The 25173-nt window shown below is 39.3% G+C and overlaps 2 protein-coding genes across 2 annotated transcripts; both read right to left on the bottom strand.

Moving 5' to 3' along the window:
- Positions 1 to 647: 647 nt before the first annotated feature.
- LOC137261805 (DNA damage-regulated autophagy modulator protein 1-like) lies at positions 648 to 13169 on the bottom strand. The gene is made up of 7 exons (XM_067799589.1): positions 12980 to 13169; positions 10063 to 10199; positions 8833 to 8900; positions 7350 to 7492; positions 6967 to 7147; positions 6279 to 6364; positions 648 to 3956 (listed from the first exon to the last, which is right to left on the bottom strand). Exons 2-7 carry the CDS (start codon positions 10182 to 10184, stop codon positions 3762 to 3764), a joined length of 795 nt encoding a protein of 264 aa, XP_067655690.1. The 5' UTR covers positions 10185 to 10199; positions 12980 to 13169; the 3' UTR covers positions 648 to 3761.
- Positions 13170 to 16599: 3430 nt separating this feature from the next.
- Positions 16600 to 24846, bottom strand: LOC137262121 (L-selectin-like). Its single transcript, XM_067799896.1, has 5 exons — positions 24808 to 24846; positions 21901 to 21998; positions 18236 to 18427; positions 17473 to 17641; positions 16600 to 16702 (listed from the first exon to the last, which is right to left on the bottom strand). The coding sequence occupies exons 1-5, from the start codon at positions 24816 to 24818 to the stop codon at positions 16627 to 16629; spliced, it is 546 nt and encodes a 181-aa protein (XP_067655997.1). The 5' UTR covers positions 24819 to 24846; the 3' UTR covers positions 16600 to 16626.
- Between the last annotated feature and the right edge of the window lie 327 nt (positions 24847 to 25173).

Genomic DNA, 25173 nt, shown 5'->3' with positions numbered 1-25173 from the left:
AGGGTACATTTCACAAAGTTAACTTTCTAGGGTAAACATTACAGAGTTAACTTCCCAAGGTAAACCTGACAGAGTAAAGCTGACAGGATAAACTTTTATTCATTTAACTTAACAGGGTAAACCTTATGAAGTTAACTTCTGGGAAAAACTTCCCAGAATAACCCTCATGGGGTAACTTCAGGGGTAAACTTCAAGGGGTACATCAAAATACCTGATGTACCAATCCAAGCTACTTGGTTAAGTCATTACACCTGGGGCTCATTTTCCTCCGCATAAACAGTAAACATGAAATGTATTGAAAACTGAAGACTTCAATGTTAAACTTTAAAATCAGTCTCCTGGAGAACAATCAACACAGTTAAAACTCTTTATACTATATTCTAGCAGGTTACAAGTGATATATACAAACACAAGAATCTTTTATTGTCATTCATAACACATCTTATAAAAGAAATAAAGTAAAATATTCACTATATCTGTCTTGAGTCATCAAAGACTCCTGTCCTGAGCTTATCTATTAACACCTGATTAAAGGTCACAACTGAATAATTTCTGCAGTCAGAATAAACATACATATACAAGACAGGAATAAACACCTATTTCAGGTCATTAATAAATCTTTCCTGAAAAAATAACAAACACACCTGTATTGATGAACACCTGTTTAAAGGTAATCAATGTTCATGAAGGATTATCATCAAATGACACTTCCTTCAATGTCATGAAGTAACCTTTTCCAAGGTCATGAATGAACACTTGCACTAAATATCTTGACTGAAACATATAAGAAATCCAACATTACTTTCGCTCCCTGTTAAATGAGAAGCAATGTTCTTGTGACACTTCAACAAAGTGAGGGGAGGTAGACAGAACAGCCCTTTGACTGCAGGACAAAGTGTCATTATGGAGTGTACAAAACAATGTCTGTGTCCTAATTACGTTGATTCACTAAACTAATTAAGCATTATATATAGCAACAGTATACATTAACCATATCAAAACATAAGCAGTATATTTTATGTTATACATAAACGTAGAATGAACACTGTAGCAATCAAATGGGTCGATATGAACATTGTCGAGATACTCAAAGCTGATTGGTTATAAATCACAATACTGAAAAAAATCATCTACTGTACGCAACAAGGACTTCAAAATCATTTGTTGGGTTCATATCTCATATGATCTACTTGTTATTTTAAATCAGGTAATACAATGAACAAAAAAGGTAGGGTCTAAATATTTAAGATACATATATATTTTGGTATTGAAGCCTGAAATATCCCCGAAAAGATATAAGCCCAAACTCTTTTTGTACATAAAGAAAATTCACAAAGACTCTTAATTGCAAAGTTCAGACAGGACTTTTAATAAAAAAAATCAATGTAGCTCACATTTATTTTAGGAAATTGAGTCAACAGCCTTATCCTCATGAGCTAGCATGTAATGTGATATATCAGATAGATATATATGTATCTTGATGTGACAATGTGACGATTCTGACTGACCAGGTCAGTTGTGACATGACAATGAGGTGACAATCACACAGAATGAGGTAAAGGTATCTGTAGACTGCGGTCAGTGATCTGCAACTGCTGGAATAAACCCCTGGGATTATTTTGGGTGAGCCAATTCCTCACCTTGTTATATATGGGTGGGCCCAGTGCTTGATAGGGTCCAAATACCCCACCAGGTTAATTTTAGGTGGGCCTCTTTAAAATTTGGGAGTTTTAACTTTTCAGTTAAAATGTATTTACTAGTTATCAAATGAAAGATATTTAGAAACACGCATTAATTGGCTGACTTTTCTACAACAACCAATGTTTGACATTCCTGGATCCTGATCTTAACTGGTCTTTTTGGACAACTGCAGCAAACAATAACACTATCCATTGCATTATATTTACTTAAGCATCCATGTTTATTTGATGCGACCTTTTCCAGTATTTTGTGTCCACATGATGCAACCCAAATTTTTGTCAGCGTCAATTCATATTTTGACGAGGAAATGCCACAGAAGCACATCCTAGGTTTATCCCTCAAGGGGATATGTATAACAGTTACATGTCAACAGATAGCTACAGTCCCTAACATGTGACGACACTTACTTACATATGACAGTGTGCAACTTAACCCACAGAGACTGAGTGAGATTAGTTTTACACTGCTTTTAGTAATATTCCACTAATCAGAAACTGGCTTCACACTATGTACCCATGTGGGGAATGAAACCCAGGTCTTCGGCATGATGAACTGAAGCTGTAGCCACTAGGCTACCTTTACAACCCCAAAAGAAAAGGAATCACTGCACTTTACAAGAACTGAGCCCTGAAAATACAGATTCATTTAGTTTCAAAACAGCACATGACTACAAAAATACCAAATTTTAACAATACTTTCTTATTCAAGTAGAAAATGACAAGAACTTATGCCAATACAATATACCATGACACTTTCCTCCCACAGAACTTTGGGACCATTGCAAATATACCAAGTTCATAATTATCCAAACCAGTCACTTGTTGTTTAATGATACAACAAGCTGTGATTGACATTGCAGATTATTGATCCATGCTGTTGTACGATAAAACAACATAAACAGTATGACTGGCTGGACAAACAGTCCACTGTACCACCTAATAGAGATCAGCTCACAGTGCCAGGGACCACCTCTGGGTCCCAAAGGTTGACAAGGGTTGCTAAGGATCAGTTCTACCCTCTGGGAGACAAGCCCAGGTTGCTTGTGGCCTGTCCTACTCCAGAATACCCACATGGAGACAAGCGCAGGTTGCTAAGGGACTGTTCTACCCCAGAACCAGTTGGGCAAGTGGGTACCTAAACATGAAGTGAGACAACAGCACAAAGAATCTGATGGGACTATAACTGGTCATTGGAGATAACCACACTCACAATTGTATCATGTTCAACACATGTAAGACTAACAAAAACACTTCCATTAAATAATACACATCATCTGCATGGAAATAACTGTTATATTTCACGGTAAACTGTATACTTATAAACACGTATCCTGTATATCAAGCTGTGGATTGCCTCCATTTTCTTGATTGTGAGAAAATAATCAATAATAACAGGAACTGAGAAAGAGAACTTTGACAAAATGGGCCAATTTCAGGATTATTAGTCATTTCCTGAATTTTGAATTGGCCACTGTCCTTGTATCAATAGTAAGCTTCCAAATTTTAATGGGCCATGTTTTATTCCAATGTGCAAAATGGCCCATGGCCCCTGCCTTTCCCAATCCCTGAATAATAATAACAGTAACTGTCCACTTACATATGTCCACACTGTATGGACAAGCACTATGAACATGACAGACATTATTACCCCAGATAACCAAAGTCCAAGGTTACTAGTCTGATGACTTATACCACCGGGTACCCATTTTCTGTTGGTTGAACAGAGGCAATTTTGAACAAACTCACCGACCACACAGGTGGCTCACTGTCAGGCAGAACAGAAGTCCAATAAACTCTCAGGTATGAATCTGACAAACACAGTCACCCTTGGGACTCTGCGTCACCAATGTTGTTTAGCTTCCCCTGATTTGTGACCTGCACACTCTACACATCACCACACACCACCATAAACATATTTCCAGCTTAAACATAACCAAAACATCCCAACACTGAGAATTGAGAAAGAAGGCAGGGCAAATGGATAGGTTAAAAATATTGTTTCTTTTAAAAAATATTCTCCTGGGCGCGATGTTCTCATTCTTTTATGATGCTGCTTCCAGTCTATGCCAGCAGACGTGTACGTTCATCTGGCTCCTGGTCTAAATAAGGCTCTTCGTCAAGGTGTCGCACCAGAGGACGTGTGGTGATGCTTAGTTGGAACTTCTGGAATTCTCTTACATACGTGAAGAAAAATGACAAGAAAGTGAACGCTGTGAGCCACTCTCCAATCGTGCTGACAATATGCGCTGTGAACCCCTGCAGAGAAAAAAATATATAATTATCTTACCTCATACATAAATGTCCTTTTCTGATTGGCTAAGCGCTCTGCCATTAGTTTCAGTGTATCCCACTTACAAGGGATGTACATTTCAATGTACTTCTCTGCCAATGGCAGCTCATTTCGTAGAACTTCCTCATCTCAAATAACACTGTATCACGCATGATACACAGAATTTACCAATGTTTTGCAAATGTTAATCGATGGAAGGGAGATAAATTTGTTTTTCTTGTGTCGGCAAAATCTAGCAGTGGCTACACAAAAATTAGCCTCACATTCCAATTAACAAATTTTGACCAAACGTTCAAATGTAGTCCCTATGAATATTAAGAAGGGGAATTACACAGCAGCAATACCTGCGGGAAAAACGGCAATATGCAAGATTCGAATTCTTTGATTCACACAGGTTTCTGATACTCATGCATGAAACAGTTCAAAATCAACATTGAAGTGTTCGGTAAGCTAAATACATTGTTCACTGGTACCTCAGGGCCCATGGGTTGAAGTACCCATGGTGAAGTACTATCCGTGAAGGTCCCGGGGTAGAATAGGCCTTCAGCAACCCATGCTTGCCATAAAAGGTGACTATGCTTGTCGTAAGAGGAGACTAACAGGATTGGGTGGTCAGACTCGCTGAGTTGGTTGACACGTCATCGGTTCCCAACTGCGCTGATTGATACTCATGTTGTTGATCACTGGATTGTCTGGTCCCGACTCGATTATTTACAGACCGCCGCCATATAGCTGGAATATTGCTGAGTGTGGCGTAAAACTAAACTCACTCACTCACTCACTCATTGTTTATGTTCCTCTCGCCCTTTAGGCTCAGGGAACATAACCAAACATCGAGAGTACATCTCCCTATGGCTCCTCATGACCAGTGAACAACTTATAATGTAACACAGTCACAATGGATGTAAGAGATTTGCATGTACATACTGTGTACAGCTACATGCTACAATAATTATTGCTTACTGAAAAATATATACACAAAGAACTCAGTTAAGCACTCCTGACTTATCTCACAATCAAATATGCCCTGATCTTAACCATTTGGAGCATATCGGGGACATGACTGACTGACGTGTGCAACAAAGGGATCTGTAGAGAACCTTAATCAGTTGGAAGCTGCTTTACATGAGGAATGGCATAGACTGCCCCTTCAGAGGATCAGGAGGCTGACAGAGGGTATGAGGAGGAGAGTGCTGGCTGTCATATGTCACATGGAAGTTACATTCAGTATTGGCCTTGAATTGTGTAAAATATGCAACAGGTTTATGTCAGTGTTGAAAACGTATCATTGCAAAATTACAGGGGGTACTTAATTAAGTTCTTTGAGTATATTTGTGTTAATGCTTGCAATTCAACATTTTCTACATTGACATGAACAAACATGTACTTCAGCTCCATTGCATTTCTGACATGTAGAGATAGATAGATTCTCTTCACCACAGATCTGAAAGTCTATTTATAGCAACACTAATGTTGGGAGTGCCTTTCAGTTTTGATGTCATGTTCACACACTTCATAGAAATGAAAGTATTTAATATCATGTTTGATTGCTTGCCTTAAAGTATATATAACTCAAGATCAAAATCTTTTGAAAGGCCATTGAGATTACTGGATGGATGTTTCTACAAAAATTAATTAATTTCATTCATTCATTCATTCATTCATGCATTCATGCATTCATGCATTCATTCATTCATTCATTGTAAATCGAAGAGAGACATGTCAGTGTTTCAGTGCTGTACACATGCTATCTGACAGTGGATCCTTCAGGATCCCACCCTCTACTCACTAGTGGTGGTCTGATTAATGAAATAATCAATGAATGGTCAAAGTGACCAAACAACCAAGCATTTGATCACATCATGACTGAACATATCTTGAAGAGTCTAGGATGCTTATGTTCATGATATTTTAGTCATTACCTTAGCCTGTTGCATCATTTTCCACAGCGATCAATCCCTGAGAATTCCAATGTGACAGAAGCTGGTGTTCAAACTGGTTTTTAGGCTACTTAAAGATGATTTTAATGTCATTTGGAGCTACTTTATAAAAAATTACAATAATGCGTGAGTTTAGAGAGACAATGCATGTGACATTGAAGTAAAGTGTCTGATTCTCATGCAGGATGCGCGAGAGTTGACATGTAAGATGCTATACTTATTTGCAAAAACAACCTGAATAGAAAAATGTGAAAAATGCCGCTAACCAACGTTTTTTTCAATTTTCTTTTCATTTGTAATAAACCAATGATCAATTGTGAGATTTCAGCCAACCTCATCAATACTCACTGGATCACCATCGTCCCACTTGAGCTTGGTCTTGGTGTGGGGTACTTGATTCCACTGGTACAAGGCAACACCGGCAGAAGCAATTGCTGAACACGGTCAAGGAAGACATAACCTGTTTGTAGGGTAACACTCACCGATATTTCATCTGTGAGATAATGAGATGAATAACTGAGAATCTGGGTCCCATTTCACTAAGCTTGGAAGCCTAAGATCTCGTAACTTTCCCCATAACATTCTTACCTCCTATACGGTGATACAGGCGTCCACATGCTACGAGAAAAGTTATGAGTTTAAAAATCATTAACGATTTTTCTTAGATCTTTAATGGTCTATCTTACCCAGTTACAATTACACAGCATACATCCAGCGAATATCCTGGTTAGAATTCATCCTCCAAAACCCATGCTTGTCGTAATAGGTCACTAACGGGATCAGGTGGTCAGGCTCGCTGATTTGGCTGACAGTCATCCTATACCAGTTGTGCAGATCAATGCTCATGCTGTCTTGAAACTGAATTGTCTGGTCTAGACATGACTATTTACAGATTTTAGCTATACAGCTGGAACATTGCTGATTGAGGTGTGAAAATACAATCAATCACACACTACACAGGTCACTACATGGTAAACACTCACTCACTCACTCACTCCATGACACTAACTGCACACTGCTGTTATAGAAAGGATACTGATGATGAGGCAGGAGAGGGAGGTGAGACAGACGACAAGGCGGATGCGGCAGATGCGTAGGCCGTTGTAGTCCGGGTACATGTGGTATGAGATCCCTGTCTGGAGGAAGGCGTAGATCACCCCACCAACAAACACCAAGAAGGCACCTGTGATGTGGACTGCCTCCACTTCCGTTCCCTCCTGGGAAAAAGTGTGAGTGAGTGGGTGAGTGAGTGAGTGAGTGAGTGTGTGAGAGAGAGAGTGAGAGAGAGACAGACAGATGATATAAGTGTGCATGTGTCTGTGTTCAGTAGTGAGAGTGTCTATGTGTTTTACTGAGTATGATTCAGTATGATTCAAAGGACAATATCCATGCATATCATATAATGTGATGTGAGATCACCTGGAAGTTTGCGACCATGGAGCAGCCGAGAGACGAGACGATGCCCACCAACATTGTGAACCGGTTCATTCGCGTCAACCACCGATCTTCACCTGTTGATATCGCAGCAACTAGCTTGTACCGGATGTACATTGTACAGAATGCTGGAATGAAAGCAACATTATTACACATTACACTGCAGGGCAGGGCAGGGCAGGGCAGGGGGTAAAGAAGGTGACCTCAAGGCGTACCTAATACTTCTGGTATCGACCAGCTACCAACCTTGATATGTTTTAAGCACTTACCTGATAGTATTGAAAGGGAAGGGTGCTAAAATATGACTACAATTATCATTATTCAGGGGTTCAAGTTTTTTTTTATAAAAAAATGCCACTTTAAAAAGCCACTTGCTTCTTGCTCTGACTAATTTTCCACTTGCCCTGATTTTTATGACATAATCATGATGATGTAATTATGAAAGAATAAATCAACATTGTATTCAATGTTAATGTTTAGTGGGCTATTTTTTGAGAAGTGATAAATAATACAGAAAGATAACTCTACTTTATTATCATTGTGAAATTTAACAGCTACATTTTGAGCAGACATGAAATGAAATCCAAGTTTATTTGCAGTTTGAAACCATGAGCAGAAATTATCAAGTAGCCCACAGAAGAGTAAGATACCATTATTTGATTGCCCAAAATGACAACTGACTTGTCGTGGGCATCGGGCAATGGAATTTCTGAACCCTTGTTATTGTTGCTATTACAGTCTTGATTCAAGCAGAGTATATTCATTAGGTTCCTTCTTAATTTCACAATTTCACAACATGTGAGCGGGTGAGCAAGTATGGTTTTACGCTGCTTTCAGCAATACTCCAGCATTATCATTGTTGGGGACATCAGGAAAGGACCAAACACATTGTACCATGTGAGAATTGAACCCAGGTCTTTGGCATGACCAACGAACGCCTTAACCACTAGGCTACCTAATGTCCCTTACAACATTCAAAAACAGAAAGATCTCATGGCAACTATCTTGAACTTATAAAATACACTAATAACACACAGAACTTAACATCTGTTACATCCAGTAACAAAGCTTTGTAAGAATGATGTAAGAATTCCCAGATTATAATTATTAGTCCGTCTCATAGTCCCTGAACCACAAATTTTCAATTTAGCCGCGCCCATTATCCAATGATAAAGCCCGAAATGAAGGTTTAGATTTCCTCAGGTTCAGGATGAATTTCTGGTCCCCCTGGGACTCCTTTTGAATTTAAATGGGTTTATTTGTTAGCATCAAAATTATACATAACCAGAGACTATAAGCCTTAGTCTAGAATGATACTATAGTTTGATCAAGCACACTGTACAAGTCTGAATACAACTTACAAGGTGACAGTCAAAGTGCTAGTCTACAATCAAATCACATTTTCAACTCCCTGATGAGTATACAACGTAAGGTAAGTTAATCATCAGCTATCTGGATACGGACTCACATATAAAAGCAGCCATGTTTAAAAACTGTCCAAAAACGCTGCTCTCTGGAATCTTTGCTCCTGTGTCACTGAAACAGACCATTGGTCAGGGAAATGAAATCTCTCCTGGAACTGAAACATTACATCTGTCACTGAAACTGGGATATGATTACAGGTTTCAACCAAATTAGCGAACCTGGCCACCTGATCATTTTAGTCTCCTCTGATGACAGCATGGGCTGCTGATGACAAATTCTAACTGGGATCTTGATGCGTCTTGTCTCTTGTATAGAGCAGAGCAGCACTGAATATATCATGAGGTAAATATTATACGCATCATGAATATTGGGTAACAAATAAAAACAATGGTCCCAAAAATAAGAACAAGTCACCATTTAATGGATTATCCATTGTCAGTGTTCACCTCTGAAGCTTCTGTTTTTCATGCAAAAAAAAAACGATAAAAAACATGCAAGAAATATTTTGCATGCATGTTTGGACAAAGATTCTGATCCACCTAAATTTTAACAAGTACCTTAAAACAGCAACATATCAAAAGACTAGAAACTTTGAAATGGTTCAAGATTATAATGAAAATTTCATGCCCGACAGGTTTGGACTACATACATTTGAGTGTACTTCTGCATGCACTCATACAAAACCTAATGTGAACTCTGTATTATATTTCATGAAATAACAACAAGACACATTCTTTGATATGTCTGGGCCATGTTATTTTATGCTAATTTATCTCAACAATGACCAGTGACCATGTTATTACCATATGAAAATAGATAAGAGTGTTGACTTCTACCCTGCCTGTTTGGACATATTCCATTTGGACTTTCGATAAATCATACACAATCTGATGTAAAGACAGTTTCTTTAAAAAATTACAAATAATTGAATAACAGATTGAATTCATGGATATAGTTTGATTCACTGAATACTGGAGTGCAGAACTTGTTTAACACTAAAGTCCCATATTATTTATTGGTCTGGTTACCATGGCTACAGGTGCTTATCTCCAGCTGTTACATTAATTGTCTCTACTCTAACAATTTTGCTTCACTTTGCTTAAGACTTCAGCTGAATTTCATGAAAATAAATTCCTGATAGTACCATAATTATAGACCTGCCAACAAACATTGTCCAAATGTCTTTTTGTTGAACGAAATGCTGATAAGAGTTGATCCTGGTCACATATCAAAAAATGCACGTGAGGCATATAGTTCTGATACACTTCAGTACCTGATGTATGGAAATGCAGCTGTGACATCACCCCGTACAACAGCGATGACGTAGGATACAACAAATGTCCCTGCTGCCAGCAGAACGAGGGAAATCGGTAGGATGCCTAGCGCTGAATACATGGTGAACAGTGAACTCTGAAACAAAGAGTGAGTGAGTTTAGTTTTACGTCATTCTCAGCAATATTCCTGCTATATGGTGGTGATCTGTAAATAATCAAAATTGTGCAAGACAATCCAGTGATCAACAGCATGAGCACCGATCTCCGCAGTTGGGAGCCTGATCACCTGATCCTGTTAGTCGCCTCTTACGATAAGCATAGGCACCTTTTGTGGCAAGCATGGGTTGCTGAAGGCCTGTTCTACCCCGGCTTTCATGGATCCTAAAACAAAGAGAGTGAGTGGGTGAAGTTAGAACTTCAGCAGTTTTCCAGTATATGGCCGGGGGCACCAGAAATGGACTCCACACATTGTACCCATGTAAGTAATCCCACCCAGGTAACTGTAGCGACGAGTGAATGTTTTGACCACTATGCTACCCTACTGACCCTGATACAAAGACAGACTGGTGAACATCACTATCTGACATCTAATGCTGTGGACTTTTAGTAGGTACAAAAGTTTGCCATAAGTGAGTCATCAGTGAAAATTTCATAAACTTTTATTTTAATAAACTGTTAAAAGAATAATTTTCATAAACTGAGTAAAAGTCATTTTATTTTGATAGTTTGTAACATCTTGGAAATCATATTCAGCTCAGAGTACATAATTTTCTGTCATCTTTCCATTGAATAATTATCAAATGAAACCTGATTTATCACCATAAGTACAACTTAATGTTAATCTATCCCACAGACAGCCATGTTAAACCTGATTGGTATGTCTAAAATATGTTGTTTAAATTGCTGTAGTCTTGTTAGTAATCATTGAAAAACTGAATAGAAACTGTATGCATGTATCTGACATGATTTCCCTGCTAGTAGATAAGTATTGACCGCAATTTAACCGAAAGTAAATTTATGAAAATGATTCTTGCAAAAGTTAATAAACATGCAAGTCTATGGGAAATTCACTGATGACTGACTTATGGCCAGCTACTGTAGTTAGTGAGATTTGGAATTCTAGACAAAGAAGCTGTTGTCATGGCAAATAATGGACTTGCCAATCTTCATGGGAGGAGATGTTACATGGTTCAAGTGCAGTGCTTAGTCTCTGGCAGACAGTAGGGGACCGAAGACTGTGTATTCATTTTAGACTTCATTACAAGAAACAGCTGGGACAGTTGTAAGATGATGTAATCTTCAAGGACATAATGACAACAGAGGTTTCACAAAAGGGCTCACGCAGAGTTTGGAAATGCGATACCTCCAAAGTGATAAAGACATACCATGCATCCTTTGAAACCATTCCGAGTGGGTATGCTGTTATACCACTTTCAGCAATATTACAGCAATATCTGGAAAGGCGACCCCAGAAATGGGTTTCACACATTGTACCCTTGTGGGGAAACAAACCTGCATCTTCGGCATGATGAGTTAACACATTAACCACTTAGCTACCCCAATGACCAAATAATTTTAGAACTGACATGATGAATAATAGAATACATAGGGCAGTATTAATTTTGCCATCAGTACTGTATATTATAATGCAAATTTCACTATTTTTGGTTTTAGCACTGCCATTTTTATAACTTTATTAAATCTTTTCCAAAATGTCTAGATATGGTACCACTTTATCAAAATCTATGCATTTCTGTAAGGTTCAGCTTTGGTTGTCAATATTCTGCATTATGATCATGTTTCATATACTGAACTGAAGGTGTTGCATTGTAATACATTAAGTACTGTGGTAAGAGACAGCGTCCATCACCACCTTCCAACAACCAGCTGGTTTTGCATAAAACAGTTACTCTTTTCAAATGATCTTACTCACTAAAAGTTTGGGTTACATTAGACAAGACAGCCTTTGTGCCATGACCATGTTTATGCGATGAAATTGGAATCACCTTAGCAGAAGCATCTCTTTGTATGGCAGCCATATCCTAAAATACAGAGACTATTTGAAGAAGACAATTGATTTACATGTTCCAGTGATGTGAAAGAAACCTACTTCAATTACAAGCTTTTATATGACCTTGTGCATATATCATTGTAAGATACTAGTTTTTTCCTACGAGTGTCAAATATATGCTTTATTGATACATACCAATCTATATTATGAAAACAAAAGTCCAGCTCTTTTTCGGCACCAGCACTAGGAAAACGAAAGTCCATCTCTTTTCAACACCAGCATCAGGAAATTTTTAAAAATCTACTCTGTAATAAATCATCATGCAGACTTTGCAGCAGAGACCATATAATATGGTCTCTGCTTACAGGTTTGTCTTGGGGGATACATACTTTGTATTCTCTGACTTTTGTAACAGTGATGTAACCATGGTAAATGAGGTCAGGGTTCATTGTGGATAAGGGATTTGTGGTTTTGCTAGGAAAATGATTCCTGAAGTTCATTTGAAATGAGAGGACAATTAAATTCATGAAGACCCATGGAGATTCGGGTTAGAATTTGTTTGTAATTTAAATACTTGAGTCTGCATCAGGCAATCCAGTGATCAACAATTTGAACATCAATCAACACGCTTGGGATCTGATGACCAAAACGACAATAAAATCAACAAGCCAGACCACCCATAGTCACCTCTTACAAATAGCATTGGTTTCTCAAGACCAATACAACAACGTCATCAGTAATCACACCAAAATTAAAAGATCAAAACATGCATTACCGACATCAATTACTAATGTTTTGACCAAACACCAATTCTGTGTTGCATTCACTATCGTTTTGCTAACACGACAGTGGAGATAATTTGTTGCCAGCTGATACAGTTCCTAAACAGCTAAACTCGCACCTACCTTGTGTGGTTGGGGTAGCACCTGCGTCTGTCGTTGCTTCCTAAATGATACCCTGCAAGTTATGACACTTGTCGAGTTCACGTGAACTCAGCACCATTACAATGGTCTGCACTGGGAAGTATTTCAGAATTAGCCGTCACCAGCACGTGAATGAATGATAAAAGTAAATACCATTTGATGACATTATCCTACGTAAATTTACATCCATTTCAATTTTTTAAATTCTATTTCTACGCTTTGGTGGAGATATTCGTAAAGTTTAGATTTATAAAGAATTACTCGGTTACATTAGTGTGAAATGAAGGCATTCTTTTCGGCATATAAGCTTAAACGTCATCAATAGTCCATATTTCACAACAACCTGAAAGGTTGTTGTGCTTAACTAGCATGTGGCTATTTTTACCTCCCGGAAAAACCAAAAACAACTAAGGGCGGTAACTCCTCTTAAAGAACTACTTGTTTGAATGGCAGTGTGCGCGACAAAACATAACTGTTTTTTTCTGTTAGTCCTTTCGAAGGTACCCTTTCGAATATGTCACATTTCACAATACGTTTGAAATTAGCGAGTTAATTTTTTGTTTAAACAAATCGAAGTTCTATGCCACTGATTTGAACTTTCATTCGATCTCATTCACATAACAAATATATATCCTGCCGTCTCCTTTTTTCGACGTTCTCCTATTTTCGACGGTCGTATTTATCGCGCTATTGTACGAGAGCACGAGCGAGGTCAGAGGTCACCGGAGTTGTAAACATCAACATCGGACATCCGCCGCTCCCACACCGACTGGCTTCAAATATGGAAACCAGGGTATTGTTTCCAAAATCTAACAACACGGGAATGGAAAGAATAAAAATATAGCTTTATTCATTCATTTGTGTCTGTTAATCCACGAGGGAATAATGAAATTAGATTCAAAACATGTTATCAGAGTTGAAAACAATTATATTATCCAAAGGTTACATTTGAATTAATAATAGGATAGTATTAGCTGTATGTCACGAGTAAAATAATTTTCATTTACTCGCAATTTAAAAAATAAATGATTATGTACGTCTCAGATTGCTTGCTTGATTTTTTTCATTGTGTTTGTCTTGAGTAATTTATCGGCGTATGCACTTGAGGAAATAATGCTTTGAAGCATTGTTGACGCTATTCAGAAACCATTGTTGACGTAATGTATGCACCATTTATGACGTCATAAGGTATGTTAGTATGTTAATTGATCTAATCACGTTAGCGCTCCTCGGCTCCGTGTTTTACCACTCCATCTCCACGCTATGAACACAATGGACTACGCCGCTGAAACAGTGTTTATGCTAATGAGATAATTAAACTTTTCCTCTGAGTATGAAATACCAGCTTCCATACCACTCGTCCCCAATCGTCATATTCCGCAAACCCTGCGGAGACTATTCGGGCTGTCCCGGAGTATCACGAGTGGTCGAGAATGCTTTAAGAATGAGACTCGTGAAGGTCTGGCTTAGAACTGGGCCCCGTTTCACAAAACTCTCGTAAGCCTAAGATCTCGTAACTTTTCTCGTAGCATCCATAGCTCCTGTGTTTCAGTATAGGAGGCACAATGGCTACGAGAAAACTTACGAGATCTTAGGCTTACGAGAGTTTTGTGAAACGGGGCCCTGATCTCCAGCAGCCCATGTTTGTCGCAAGAGTCGACTAATGGGTTCGGGTGGGCAGGTGCGCTGATTTTGTAGACACGTCATCGTGTCCCAATTGCGCAAATCGATGCTCATGCTGCTGATCACTGGATTATCTATGGCTCGATTATTTGCAAACGGCTGCCATATAGCAAGAATATTGCTGACTGCTTCGTAAAACTAAACTCACTTCTCAAAATAACAATGCAGTTGCGCATATTTTCATTCGTTGCTTAATATTTGGTCAGAAGAATCGTATGGAAGCACAAAATCTCATTTCATAGAGATTATTTACTGATATGTTCGACCTTGTCTTTCAGAGTATAAGTTATCGAGGATTAGTGGCATTCAGTCGGCTGACGTGGATTAGAGCAACAAGTGACGGTGCAAATGCACATACTTTTACGACCGCTTCTTTCCCTATTGCAGGCGCTGCATGGTGACTATCCCTAGTGAGTGAGTGAGTTTAATTTCACGCCACACTCAGCTATTTTCCAGCTTTATGGCGGAGGTCTGTAAATAATCGTGTTCGGACCAAATAATCCAGTGATCAACAACATGAGTATTGCTCTCGAGATACGGTGACATGTATCAACCAAGTCTGCGAGTTTGACCATCCGCTCCCGTTGGTCACCTCTTATGAAAAGCATGGGTTGCTGAAGGTCAGTTCAAATCCGGATCTTGACGGGTCTCAAAACACCAGCGACAGGCTTCACAATAGACGATCTTACTGGCGACTCAAGACACCATTAGTGTGTTGCTGTTGTTTGTTACCGACAGTGTAAATGCATAGGCGCTCGATTCTGATATATTTGGAAGTATGACCTAAATATATAAGATATAGGTCATACTTCCACATATATCACAGTCGAGCGCCTCTGTGTAAATGTATGCAAGTACCGTGTCCACTCGAAAACACGCTGGAAACACAAAGTAACGCAAGCACGTCTTGACATTGCAGTAACTTTTATTGTCAAAGTTTTTCCACATGCTGTGATTCTGTCCTGAAAGAAAACAAACCATAACTTTACATTGAAATATGCACACGTATACATGTAGTCAGAAGCGGCGACAAAATGGGACTGTAGCAACATGGTGATGTGATGGCGCTTAAAATCGCGCGAGGATGTCGATAACTCAACCGACATTCAAATACTGAGTGACTGACATCCTCATGCGAATTAAAAAATGCACATTCTTCAATACTTAGGTATTAATAAGAAAATTGCATTAAATGTATTTGCACCATCAAGATTTCTCCAGTGTGCTAAATAATTTTGATTGTATACACGTGGAAGACTTGTATAGAAAGGAAATAATCGTCACGCGATCTACCCGCCGCCATGTTGAGATGCTGGTAACGCACATCATATTTGCTGGAACTGCGGCATAAAACAACTACAAGGATGTAATCATAATACAATTACTACTATTCTTCATATAATTTGGAAATAAAAGAGTGAGTGAGTATGGTTTTACACCGCTTTTAGCAATATTCCAGCAATACCACGGCGGGAACCCCAGAAATGGGTTTCGCAGAATGTCATCATGCCTATGTTTAAAATCAAACAGACGAACCAGCGCATTATCCTCCAGGCTACCCCACCCTGTCTTTTTTAAAAAGAGATTACGATCTTCTAAGGGCGCACTCTGTACTATGGATAAAATATAACACCTATAGGCCTAAGGTCATTGTTTTGTCTCATTCAAGGCGATATTTAGACAGGGAAACAAGATGTACCATTCTTTTTATATCTGTGGTACAATGCAGCTTGGGTATCGAACAGCGACGTTTGCCGCACAGACGTTCTAAAATACAGTGGCCATAGTGATGACTGAACCAACCCATCTGATCATAAATGGATAGAAATATTTGCAAATTATTATTATGTAGCTGGTAGGTAAATGTACACTTCTGTGAATAGGGGCTCCACAGAGTCACGCCATACCGGAGTCGGGAGACATGGGGCAGGAGGGTGTGTTCCCCATCAGCAGCGGGGGGTCTGACACACCACACGGTACGAGTAGTTCACACGGGCACCCTTCCAGTTGTACGCCGGAGCCCTGGTAACAGTCGAAGTACTACTGTACTGAGAAATATACTTGATATTTTCAAAACAAAGGTGTGTATGAAACAAAGAGGGAATCAGATGGTCGTCTTATTTGGTTTTTAGCACATTCTTACTCATTCATCAGAGGGGTGAAGGGCGAGGACTAGAGAAAAACTACACCTGTGTATTAAGGGACAACATGAGTATTGACGTTGAAGCCAGTAGTTCATCATACCTTCGCATTCTTATCCCAGATTTACCTCAGCACAGAATTAGACTTCTATCTACTTTAACACGCATAACTGTTAACCCTACCTAGTAACCCTTCCTACTTTAGCGCACGATCATGGTAACCCTATTTTGAAATATGTGTGAATAAAAGTGAATATGGGCTGACAATGTTCAGTTCTAGTCGTACGTAACCTTGCCAGTTCAACAATTTGGCACGCTGTTCAAATCGGATTATTTCATCAGTCCCAAAGGGTGCCGGTTTAGACAGCTTCCACTGTACTTACCACAACATGGAACTCTATTAACCCAATTTACTTCACAATCCATTATGTTAACACTACCTACTTCAACACTTGCTTATATCAAACGTACCCACTTCAAGAAATGGTTAATTAACCCTACCTTTTTCAACGCATGGGTATATTAACCCTGATATCGTCAACACATGCCTTTTCATAAGAACCCTCCTGCTTCAACACACATTTATATTAATGCTACCAACTGAAACAATTGGTTATGTTTAACTTATCTGCTTCAAAAACAGTCACATACCCTGTCCTATCGTTGCCCTGTGTGGTGTACATGACAACGTCATTGCTGTCAGATGGGGGGAATCCATTCTCCCAGCGAGGGGTGTCCATAATCTCTTTCTCACCACCCAGACCAACCCACTTCCACACGCCATTTATCTTCTTTAGACCAGTCCAAAATTGGGTACGTTCTGAAAACAAGATGATACCGAACATTCACTTGACGTTTTGAAATCATGCTTTCGGAGGGTCGGACAGGTGTACTTAGTGTACAACAGATTTGTTTGAAACTGACAGGTTTCATTCGTGACCAACTCGTGTTTTTTCCGGAAAGTACAATAGCTCATTGGCAGCGTTTGACATAACCATCGGCCCGAAGGCCCAGCGCCGGTTGTTACTGTATCGGGCCAGTATTTTCAAATATGTGCAGGCACTTTAGGCCTTCTGTAAATTATCTGTCAACTGTGTTTCAACTGGAATGTTTCCCCTCATTTCCTTTACAAATGTTCGGGAATCATTTACGATCCATCTGTGTATCAATGGCTTCGCTTGGGTTTGTTGCAACAGTGTGAGACTGTATTCTTTGTAGTCTATTTTGTTTTTATTGTTTTGACTTTAACAAAATGGGCCTGCAGATTTCATTCAGGGCTTGTAGATTTTAAAGCCTGCAGGTGGCTAGCAGGTAAAGTAAAGTATTGCAAACACTGCTCACTGGAGGTCATGGAAAGGAACGAGTAGTGACGAATGGATAGTTTATCTCTCAGTTCCTCCAGGGCAATACGTACGGAACGACTCTTGAATGGCTTGTTGCATGGCGGGATCCTGCACATGAACAAGATGAGTTCCCTCCCCTTCACACAGGGTCTTGGCGTGCCGGTATGTGTAAGGGTGGTCGATGAGGTACACACACACGCCGTCGATGAAGTCGTATTGGAGTCTGTCAGCGGAGATAGCCGAAAACTTGCCGGAACAGTCATCTGTTTAGAATACTATGTATTATTATCCAATGAACAATAAAAATGCCTTGATCCAAGCTTTTATAACGTAAGCATCCACATTTATGTGAGAAATATCGACGTACCGAAACATAAGTCTCATTAACCTATTTAGACAATTACCTATTTTTCAGCCGAACCAAATTGTCTCGTGTGAAAGTGAAAATAGACGTTACAAATAACTCTGGTTAAACTCAGTTCCTATTCCTTGTTTCATAACAAAATGGCGTTTACAAATGAATTTTGCTTTTAACTTTAATAACACCGTCTTTCTAAACTTTTGTCGAGGTTCAGGCAGCATACCGTAACTACTGAATCACAGGTTTCCCCTGTTTGGTGAGGTCGTAAAATGATTCACAATGCAACTGGCTCACTGTTTAAACCTGTTATGTGTTGTTTGCGCTTATTCCGCGTAGTTCTGTAATGAGATTGATGTAATATCAGTTCCGTATCAAACTCTTCTAGCGTTTTCACATTTCCACGATTTCCAGGTGTCCGTTTGTCAGAGTTCGCTGTACGACAAAACATGCTGTACGACGTATGTGCTTGGATTAGAAAGCGCGTAGTGTTGCAAAATACAACTACTTAGACTTAATTATCAGATCGCACTGGTTAATATTTATGCATTCAGCTAAATGATACAGACTAAGAATTCTGGACTGGTTATCGCACTAAGTTGCGCAATAGGACGGCACCCAGGAAACAGAGACATGAGACTGTTTTGTAATCAGTATGTTGTGACATGATATTTCCATAATAGACATTACTACTGGTGTTTCGTTTTCTTTAAAGCACATAGGTCTGTTCTGAAAAAGATGATTTGTTAAAGACGGCTCCCTGTAATCAAACTGACACGGGCAGATTGGAGTCGATTATCCATACGCCCACCGGTAGGGCCTTAGTGAAGTTAGTTAACCTATAAGACTACTACATCGGACCATATGCGCGTTGATTGAAGGCGATAGAACCAGATATCAGATATTTAGGTCATATATCGCTCCTTAGCTGAAAAAAGACGCTCAAAGCCGTAAGCCTCAACTCACTCACTCACTCACGAGATCGTGGTAATAAAATGCAAACGTATCCTCAGTACTTTTCGTTACACTCCATCACTGTGTCTAACAAAACCTTATGGGAGGTCGTGTCAGGTAACCTTTGAGATTGACCAATCAGAACACAGCTTACCAAATCGCAAAAGTGCACATTCGCACACCCCTTATGAACTTTTTATCTCGAAAAGGTTCGTACCCGAACGATTACGAATGCTATTTAGCGCACGATCGCTTCCGGGTGATTACTGCCATGACAATGGTGAGTAAAGAGTCGCTGAAAATAGTGTTTTTGACAATATTCAAGGATGTTATCTTGCGGAAATATTAGCTAATGGTAACCATGTCAACAGAAACCCCAAAGCGTATATACTGCAGGTCAAATAACTGTGTTATATGCTGATTTTTGTTTGTGGAGAGATCTGTGTTGGTGACATGAATATTTTGAATGTCCCTCCGATCCCTAAATAGTAGCCGTTGTCTGATTGGTTAAATCTATTTAACCGTCTCACATTTGATTGGACTGTCATTGGTTGCTCAAAGGTTACCTGACGCGACCTTCTACTAGGTTTTGTTAGAATCAGTGGTGGAGTGTAACGAAATACACTGAGACGAAGTTTACTTAGACTGTAATGAAATGCAAACTCAACTGAGATCGGATAGAACCAGAAATCAGATATCAGATGAGATGAGAATCACTCCATAGCTGAAAATACCTGAAAGCCTCTAGTCCAAACTCACTCACTCACTCACTTACAAGAACTGAGCAATAAATACCAACTCGACAGCTGAGCGGGTGTCCTGCCATTTGTGAGAACTCCCAGTTGTCAGACACATTAATTAATGGTTGATTGCACATAGGTGGTGCTTCCACACCCCTACAAAGAAAGTGGGATCAGCCCTGATGCTGAAGAGTACCTACAGAAGGCATAGTTCATTAATAAGTTAAGTCACGCAGAAAACATTGTTCGTTAAAGAGCATTTATTGTTTCCAATTAAAGAACCTTGATAGATACTGAAATATTGAAACAGCTTATCAAACATATGGAGCAGCCTGGTTTACATCAGAACTTGCTGAAGACCTGCTATATAGTGATAATTGAAAAGAGCAGTCAAAGGTTAATACGTGCGTTTATATTAATTATAGCTATAACAGTTGTTACATTTGTGAACATATGAATCTAAGTATGTAAATTAATTTATCTTTCAAATGATTATGATGTTACCTACACAAAGTGTTCAGGTTTTTGAGACATTTACATTAGTAGGTTCATTGATTTATCTTTTAAAGTTTCATTAAGTTACGTGCAGAGGTTCTCTACCCACTTCGAAGGACTTTAACCAATCAACTCCAGATTTTATGATTTATGATGAAATAAGTAGATTCCCCATCAGTATCAGTTGCAATTATATCACACTGGGCTAAAATGGCATGTTGTAATGGCAAGTTAAATAGAACGTTTTGTAATGTTATGTTAAATTTATGTTCTTCAAATGCGGATTTAAATTTTCCATTATTATCACGTGTCAAGCATATCCGATAGGATACTGGACTGAATTATATTTCGCTCACCCTATCTGAACCTTGCATGGCTTGGTTTAAAGTTAATGTAGAATTCGTTCTCATTGGTCAATTTAAACAGTTATGTCGACACTGCTGTTGACTCATCGAAAGGTTATTCCTATATAATGTATAAGCATTCACTATTTAAAGACACTTTTGGTCACAATTACCTCATGGCTATAGACGCTGGTTTATTAAACCACCAAACCACAGGTTGCTCATTGAAACAGGACGTTGGTACGGCATTGACAGATGTAGAACAACCTGCCAGCTTTATGCATCATCTGTCTGTGATGAACATTTTATCACACCTAGCACAAATGCCCTTCGAATAAACATCAGTTTCTTCCCCAATATTTCTGATATACGGGATAAAAAAGTTTATCTAATGATTATTCACTACTTAACAGTCAAATTTATCAACACTGGATTGTGTTCAATGTTTGAATATGCACAAATATGCTGTAAGTTCTCTGTCACTATATGTGATTTTTGAGAATAAATGTCTGTCCTGTTCTGATTCAGTCACATAACCGATCCCTAATAAGCTAGGGTTAATTCATTCTATCACACAAGGGAGTATGGTGTGTTTGCCAGTTACCTTCTCCACTGTCTTACAATTGGGAGTCTCGCAGTTGGGAGTTCTCATAACTGGGAGTTCTCACAAATGGGAGCAGACCCCCGAGCGGGGCAATGAAATGTCAACTCACCTGAACACCAGATCAGGGCAATAAAATGACAATTCACTTGATCGCAAGAGCGGGACAAGAAAAAGCCAACTCACCTAAGTATAAGCCAACACGACAAAAAGCATAAGCCATAACAACAAAACGCCAACTCACCTGATATCGTGCAGTCAGCGAGTGTTGGGAGTGGAGTCTGACATACGGGTCGGTAATGGTAGTTTGTCCTTGCCCCCTTCCAGTAGAAGACCCGATCTCTGCATCAAATGAGGATGGTGATCCGATGACACACGATGATAAAATCTGACAGTTCTGACTGAACAGAGTTAAGATAACAAAGTTTTCTTATACATGTAATTATGCAGACTGTAGCGTAGCTTAAAGGTACACAACAGAGGTACCCTTAATGTAGGAGGTGATTTAAGGGATCAGGTGTTCATAGCATCAATCACCTGGTTGCCTGGTCAAGAATCACTATACCGCCATGTAAGTGGCATATTGATGAGTGAGCCTTGCTTTACGCAACAATCAGCAATATTCCAGTTATGTAATCGAGTCTGGATCTGGCAATCCACTGAACAACATCATGAGCAACGATCTAGGTAAATGGGATACGATGACAAGTGTCAACCAAGTCACCGGGCCTGACCACCCGATCCTGTTAGCCGTCTCATATGACAAGCAAAGGTTACTCTAACCTGGGTCTTCAAGGGCCAATAGAGAACAAGAGTGAAGGAAGAGAGACACACACATTTATATGTACACGCACACACTCAAGGTCAAAATAAACTGGTCCAGCTGATTTTTGATGCATGGAATTTATTCAAAATTGTGGAAATTTATGTAATTTATTGATGTTGTCACTTGGAAAAAGTGACCTCAAGTTAAGCAATAGTGAAATTCATGCAAATGATGAAATACACGTTTTTACGGATAAAAGCGACACTACACCAGAAAACAGAGACATGTAACGACAGTTAGTTTTACAAAGACGTTATGAGAAAGGAAAACACTTTAGATATGTCTACACTTACTGCAGAACAGCGTGAAAGAGTCACAGGAATGATAAACATGGGAGGCTCTCACGCCTGTGTCACAGGTACGATAAACATGGGAGGCTCTCACGCCTGTGTCACAGGAACGTTTGGTTGTCACAGACATGCTATTAATAGACGTATCAAACGTTTAAATAACACTGACAGGACTGTTGACCGACCGAGGTCAGGATGACTAAAGGTCACTACCCCACAAAGGGATATCGATATCTACGAAAAGAAAAAGAAAAGAAAAGAAAAGAAAAAAAAGAAAAAAAAGCGACAAAAAAAAGAAAGAGAAAAAAACAAAACAGAACAAAAAACACTTGAAACTAAACGCTGGAGCAAACCAGACAACTGGAACAGACCTTTCATGAGCAATGGTGAAATATCCTAAATGCCCTGACCAGAGGTCTCACAACGTCAACGCGACGTCGAGTGCATGCATGTATCTATGCATGACACACAAGACACTAAGCAACGCACACATAAAAGTTGACAACTTTTTATCTGGAGTTCACTAATACCGTTCAACACAAATGAAAACATGTAACTTTGCATTCCGATACAGTGTCAAATTATTAAAGGCCGCTTAAGTATTACTTCGTCTGAAATGTTGGAAGGAGCTGGAGATGTTTCTGTGTTAATTTTCATTAAGATTTTTAGCACAAACCACTTTCTTTTGGTCTCGAGCGTATATATACACTCGCACAGATATGTTTATATGCATAGATGTTAATATACAATTTATGCATGTAGGCACACGCACAAAGACCAAAGAACAGAACATGAAGAATGAGCGGTCTCAAGTTGATCTATTCATGTATTACCCTTCTGTATAGTCCAGAGACAATGTCCCTTTTAAAGACTGAGTATTCTCCTGGTGTGGAACGACTCTTGCTTATTAGCAGAAAGTATATGGTCACTTGATATGGAATCGTGATCCGTTTCCAAAGTCCTGCATTAGCTTGGTTAACCTCTTTGGTCGAGTGCCAGTAGACTTTCCCACGTTACAAATTGCCCCAGCAAATTTGGTCAAACTTCCCCGGATTTTTTGGTCACATCGCCGAAGGATTGGCCAAATTGCCCTAGGGGGTAGTCAAAATGCCCAAATTTATTTTAGTTGATTAAATATATGCCATAAATACATAGTTTTTGTCAACTTTGATGTTCGACTGGTACCCATGTAGACAAGGTGTCCGATATATCGGCCCAGAAGGTCCGTAGTTCGAATCCTCTACATTCATAGTTTTATGGACAGCGCTATTGTATCATAAACCTGTCAGCATTGTGTCGATAATGTACAACTGATTATGTTGGTGACGTGGATCCGAGAACCGAATGAACCCGCGCTGAGATGGACTCAAAGCCGCAATCTTTCACATATTAGCGTCGTCAAAATTTATTATTCGTCTTCGTAAACCCAGATTAACAGTACAGAATAGTCCACTATTTCATTACAGCCACACAGTTTCGAACAACGAAATTTTAGAACCTGACGCCATCTCGCTCTTTCTTTCTTTTTTTTCTTGCAACGAGCTAACATTCATCTCGTGACAAGGCAACACCATGTGCCGAAGGTTATGGAAGGTCATTGTCGGCCACGTGACTTGTAAAATGCGTTGTTTCGTCAGGTGGTACGGATTAACTTTCTTTCTTTATTCCTGAATAGGGCAAAGGCCAATTTTCAAACTGCAATACAAACTGCAATAGTAATAATGCACATCAATAGGTACACCACTTATGGTACTGGAAACGAGGCTTAATATTGTCTGGCGACAGTATGTTAACTACATAATATATGGTAAGCAAGGATATCGCGGTATGTAATAACTTGTATACTCAGAAGCTGGAACACACTGCCGATCAATAGGCAGCGGATGTAAAAATATTATAGGCAAATTGCCAAATTGTTTATAGAGGTATAAATAAGGTATAAAGTATGAATCAATCTGAAGCAAGTATAACAAGTGCCCCAGTTTCCGGTTCAAAACCGCCTGTTCATTGGACTGATTCAGAAGGTTGCACTTACTGTCCCCTCATCCCGGAGGTGCTGTAGGCAACAACATCGTGCTTGTCACTCGGGGGCAAGTCGTTCTCCCAGCGTGCATCGGTCATCTCTTCCAGGACACCGCCCAGACCAACCCACTGCCATACGCCCTTGATCTTTCGCAGTCCTGTCCAGAACTGGCTTACACCTGATACAAATGTTTGACCCCATTAACAAGCATATACGGACTGATAGGTTTCCAGAGAATTCAGAAGAAGGATATTGATGATCAAAATTCAAAGTGAGATCGAATGGGGTTCAAAATAAGAGTGAAGCAACAGGTTATATTTGGGGTTACACTTTCTTAGTAAGGTACAGATTCTAGTACTTTTGTTGGATTGAATACTA

The sequence above is a fragment of the Haliotis asinina genome, chromosome 14, assembly GCF_037392515.1.
Source record: "Haliotis asinina isolate JCU_RB_2024 chromosome 14, JCU_Hal_asi_v2, whole genome shotgun sequence".
Lineage (NCBI taxonomy): Eukaryota > Metazoa > Mollusca > Gastropoda > Lepetellida > Haliotidae > Haliotis > Haliotis asinina.
This window is presented reverse-complemented; position numbering and strand designations above follow the sequence as displayed.

Bases quoted from the DNA above. Each gene is read 5' to 3' on its own strand.
- LOC137262121 (XM_067799896.1), bottom strand. The intron at 18,428-21,900 runs GTGAGTTGGCGT...TATTCTAAACAG, and splicing joins CGCTGACTGCACGATATCAG to ATGACTGTTCCGGCAAGTTT. The intron at 16,703-17,472 runs GTATGTGACTGT...GACTGTTACCAG, and splicing joins CAGGGCAACGATAGGACAGG to GGCTCCGGCGTACAACTGGA.
- LOC137261805 (XM_067799589.1), bottom strand. From the start codon at position 10,184: ATGTATTCAGCGCTAGGCATCCTACCGATTTCCCTCGTTCTGCTGGCA. The intron at 8,901-10,062 runs GTACTGAAGTGT...GGTCTGTTTCAG, and splicing joins GCTGCATTTCCATACATCAG to TGACACAGGAGCAAAGATTC. The intron at 7,493-8,832 runs GTGAGTCCGTAT...CTTTCATTCCAG, and splicing joins AAACATGGCTGCTTTTATAT to CATTCTGTACAATGTACATC.